The 5134-nt window shown below is 40.8% G+C and overlaps 1 protein-coding gene across 1 annotated transcript; it reads right to left on the bottom strand.

Annotated features, from left to right (window-relative positions):
• Nucleotides 1-2234: 2234 nt before the first annotated feature.
• LOC145947521 (uncharacterized) lies at nt 2235-2633 on the bottom strand. Its single transcript, XM_083057304.1, has one exon. The coding sequence runs from the start codon at nt 2631-2633 to the stop codon at nt 2235-2237; it is 399 nt and encodes a 132-aa protein (XP_082913430.1).
• Between the last annotated feature and the right edge of the window lie 2501 nt (nt 2634-5134).

Raw genomic sequence — 5134 nt, 5'->3', positions numbered from 1 at the left:
TTTGAACAAGAGAACAAAAGAATTTCATGCGACGTCTGCTTTGATTATAATATAATTACATATTTTCTTTCTCTAATCGCTGCCCAAAGTTTTAAATAAATTTTTCAGCATCATATTGACTGGCCTCATCATCTCTTTGAACAGGATTTTGCAAAATCTCACTTCTGTTTGGAGAAATCTAGTAGAATATCGTAACGGTTTATTAATTGCTTCACAAAACTATATATGTGTCTATCACTTGTTTCCTATTTTTTTAATTGAATTCGAATGCTTTCTGACAAAGTGGCTCCAAGATAATAGCGTTCCTCAATGCTTTCCACTCTCGATACTATTTATATAATTGTTTGTCAGTAGTAAGTGGGCATGTGTATGGCCCGTCATAACAAACCCCCACCACTCGACCACTGGCATCGGCCCCCCACCACTCGGTTACTGACGCTGTCAGATGGCCCGTCAAACTAACCCTCACCACTCGGCCGTTGACTCTAGAGAGGGGAATGGTGGGGGGAATGCCGATTGGTCCCGCCGGTGAGACAAAAAAAGGGTAATAAAACGTATTTGCATAGGTCCCGGTGCGTCGAAGGAAATCTTCGATAATAAATACGGTAAGAAATAATTGAAAAGGAAGAGATTACGCAATATTATATTTAAGTAGACGACTAATGACAGAGGGGTGACAAAATTATCCGACAAAATAACGATAAAATGCTGAAGTCGCCGTGGTATACCGAAATCATTGTAGGGAGTATGACATCCCCGTCTACCTCTTGCGGTAGAGCGAATGGGCACCGACGTCCATAGCGCTAAAAAAAATTAACACAAGCATTTATTTCGGCCGAGCGCTTACTCAGCGTCGAATTGCCAAATATCGTCGATAACAAAGGAAACAAAAAGATATACAAAAAATACAATCGGCCAGCGTCCGTAATGATGGCTAACCGATTACTCAACGTCACATTGACGGGTACTATCGGCACCTCAGGTAACAAAAAGAGTTCTAATAAAAAAACACGTGCATTAGCATTCTATTAAACAATATAGTTAGGAAGTGCAGCATGGACATTTGTTGGATAATAAAACAGATATGATCAGGCATGGGAGTCTGAGACGCAATATTGAGACAGCTGATGTTATCGAGGTCGTAAATTACCCTAAAGTTTTTTAAAAGATCGAGTTTCTGTTTTGCTATGAGGTTAGAGAATGTGAGAAAAATAACAAAAAGTACAAGTAAAAAGTTTCACACACATTTATTATTACTAATTCTTCATATAAATTGATATTACAAATACATAAAGTTTAAAACGATACATAAAAGTATTTTATTGAAATTACTGAATTACATATGATATCAGTTAGCAACTACGTTAACATGCTTCTTACTTCAACGAAGAAAAATTTTGCGAAATAAATGTACGACTAATCGGTCGTTGTGTTCGCAATTTTCGGTAAAAAGAGTAAGAAACTGATTAAGATCGTAACCGACCGATCAAAAGCAAAAAGAGTGTATGCCTTGGAATAATCATCTCTACTTATAGAATTTCCCTCGTTTAAGAAATAGATGCCCGTTCCCGAAAAGAGGGTTTGATAAGCATCGACGTAAAGCGGTTCTTCCGGCGAGAAAATCGGCTGTAACGGTCTACTAGGAATTTGTGTACCGTCGACGTACAGAGAGAAGAAAATGCTGCAATTTTTAAAATTAAACGGATTTAATTTTCTATCTCCATTAAATGCTTTGTTATTAACGAAACCGACTATTATTCGTTTCGGCAGTTGCCCGAGTATTACGTTATCTAATGATTCCCCCACAACACCACTGTGAATCGTAAATGTTTTAATCTCGACTCTCGTAAGCGGATATTTAGCCGTAACTTTACTTACCATTCTAGCATGTGCGAGTAACACTCCGGCACTTAGTTTCGCTCTTCTCACTAGCAAACTGGCATCGAGAATATGTATTTTCGACATGCTGTTGCTTTCCATGAGACAAAATGAATCTTTCGAGCGGACGAGTCTTAATCTTACTTCCACGCCGTTAATTAAGAATTTGTCTTGATTGAAAACGTCGCAATGCAGATGTCCTATAAGATCTATCGCTCGCCCATTGCGAATGTAATGGGCGCGTCTCACGAGAGCGATATTGCCTTTCGATTCCAACGATTCGTCCATGCGACCCGGTGTGTCCGCGTCCCATAGACACGAGGTTAGATGGGAAGTTTTTGCGGAAGAGGAATAATTTAACAATGCCTCGCGCGGTACGCGTAAGCGTTGTTTGGAGGCGACACGAGCTTTTGATTGAAATACACGTCGATCTGATTGAAGATAGAATGAAGTAAATGATTTACGAGTCCTACGACGGTCTCTGCGGCTGCGCCGGTTGTTCCTGGAGCTCGAGCCGTTGAATCGTCGCCCGATTTCACGCGCACGCGAAGATACAGCAGGGTATGTGTGAGATCTAGATATTCTTCTCCGTGACCAGGGACGACGAATTCAATTGGTGAATCGTCTGAGAGAGAGGTCACGGGTTTGTAATGAATCCATTGCGAGCTCTCGATACTAGTCTGCGTAGGCGGTAAAGAAAAGAGATCAAGTTCGCTCTTTAAACACTCGTTTGAATGCGTGTGAAGAAAAGACATACTTCACTAACAATTGTTTCGTCGTTGTTGTCTTCGTCGTGGTTAAATGTGCGTGAATTAAAATAGCGTTGTTTAAGAAAATATATCATATACTGTACGTTTTTTGCCAATTTTACGTCGTTTCGCAGTTGAGTCTTTTTACCCTCGTACGGGTTTTCTTCCTCTTATTCTTCGAAGATTTCGTTTTCTTTTTTGCCTAGATTTTCGATAAACTTTTCTTATTCGAGAGACGACGTTTAACGATGCGCGTGTCAAGCAAAGGGGAAATGAGCTACGTATATTTTCGCATCCGATTTATATCCCGAACCTTTCATGAGGCTAGTTATTTTTTCTTTAGCCTGTCTTTTGAGATTGTTATGCGATTCTTTAAAACGATGTTTGGCCGCTATCTTGAACGGTGTATTGTTTTCTACATCATCGATTATATTAACGCCCGCGCGTAAAGCTTCTTTACCCACAGCCCGCACAGCAACACCTAGATAAGGCAGCACGCGTCTGAATAAGCCTCCGAGAAAACTCCCGATACCGTGCCCTCGTTGATAGGGCGATCCGGCGAAAACTCGTGGAATTCCACCACCGCGAGCTCCTCCGTTCTGTAATTCGTCGTAATACGTCGAATAATAATCCATCAACAGAGAAAGAACGAACAAATTTTCTTTTCTTTTCTTTACCCTTTGCGTTTTCTCCGTCATATACGCCGAGTATTCTTACGATATCTAATCGATACGTCTAAAGTGCAATGTCACCGTCAGAGTCCCGAATTCGAATGGTATACTTTGACCCAGCTGATCTCTTATATCTATTTCGATCGTACGGAAACACGTTTGACGCAGCGTGATGTATTGAGCGGGTGAGAAATGTCTTATTTGAGTTGATACGAACGCGTAATCATTTCGCGAGTCGAGCGCGACTATTCGAAGAAGGGGAGATTGTACATTGCCGGTAATATAAGGTTCGCAAATGTCGCAATAGACAAAGAGCTTGTCGGGAATACCTCGTGACAAACTACCTGGTTCGTCACCTACTAACATACGCGAGTGCGTGAGCTCGTAAAATAGCAGAGAATGCAACTCTTCATCATAAATCCATGATGGTAAAACGTCAGATATAGCGGAAATACTTTCGATTTTAACGAGCTGTTCGTTGTTATTGTGCATTTTGATACCGATTTCATTATAAAACCACGTGGTACAGCGGGCTCACTATCGAGTTGAACAAGGTATCTTGATGTGCATATCAAAGCCGAGTATGCGGCGAAGTTGTCGGAAAAATTTACATAATGCGTCATAGTACAATTTTTTTCTTCGCAGTCAAGTTTCATGAAAACTTTATCTCCCATGAAGATGACGAAATGCCAAACGATATGCGAATCGACAGATTTAGCAGCGTGATTCACACACGCTATAATATCGCGCATACTTGAGTAAATACCCGCGGGTACCTGAGATTTCATAGCCTTACCCGTCTTATCGCGTTCGTTAATATCGATGAATCTGATTAATCCTTCATTATCCTGTATATGTAAAAAAACTACACGGAAACTGAATCTCAGTGAGCGCCACTTCCCAACGTCCGTGTAATTCTATACGCTGGGGTAATTCAGTAGTGAAACACGTGGTTGTATTTTCCGGAAAGTAACGCATGCTACTATTGCTCGGAAGAATCATGTAAAATTCTTCTCCCCTCATTTTGACTCAAAGATCTTAAACTCGATACGGGAATCCAAGAGGGTCGAATTTAGAGGGATAACCCTGCCAACTAACTAATATTTGTTTATTGTTACCGCGTCCTCTGCTCTTTATTACCCGATCGACGATAAATTCTTCCTCTTGTAAATCTTTATTGACCGGAGTTAATTCTTGTTCGTAAAAAATTCCGTCTATATCCTCGCCTGTTAAATCGCTTAGTTCGTATACCAGGGGTTTCCTCCATTCGAGAACGTGGTGAATTCGAAATATTTCTTCGCTCCACTTTGCCTCGTATCCTTTCTCAAACACTACTTTTGCCCTACTGACACGCACGAGTTCGCCCACGTTATATTTAGCCTTCTGCTTAGCGTCGCAATTCTTTTTCTTCTTCTCTTTGTTGTCCTTCCATCGATGATTTATATTTTCACATGCGATACGAGCATTTTCCCGCGTAACGGCCGCGGGTTGCATTTTAATAGAGGTATGACGAGTATGGTTGTAAGCGCGAACGATATCCTGTAAAACATCGATGTAGCGTATTTTTATGTGTAAAATAACGCCACATCCGTTCCTTGAGCGTTCTATTAAATCGCTCCACTACGGCTGCTTTAACATCGGGATTACGGGCTACGCGAAAACGAATGCCTTTTTCTTTTAAAAATTTCTGTACAGGCTGGGCTATAAATTCCTTACCTTTATCCGTCTGCAGATAAACAGGTTGACGTTTTTTGTTTCTCAAAAGTACACGTTGAAAGGCTTTTGTCACACAGGTAGCTGTTTTGTCGCGTAATGGTTCTACCCAAACGAATTTAC

Source organism: Prenolepis imparis, unplaced genomic scaffold (genome assembly GCF_030444845.1).
Source record: "Prenolepis imparis isolate NDT839.2.m4 unplaced genomic scaffold, iyPreImpa1.0 SCAF_95, whole genome shotgun sequence".
Taxonomy (NCBI): Eukaryota; Metazoa; Arthropoda; class Insecta; order Hymenoptera; family Formicidae; genus Prenolepis; species Prenolepis imparis.
This window is presented reverse-complemented; position numbering and strand designations above follow the sequence as displayed.

What these genes read in the sequence shown, in the direction of transcription:
- LOC145947521 (XM_083057304.1), bottom strand. Translation starts at nt 2,633, where the DNA reads ATGTCTTTTCTTCACACGCATTCAAACGAGTGTTTAAAGAGCGAACTT.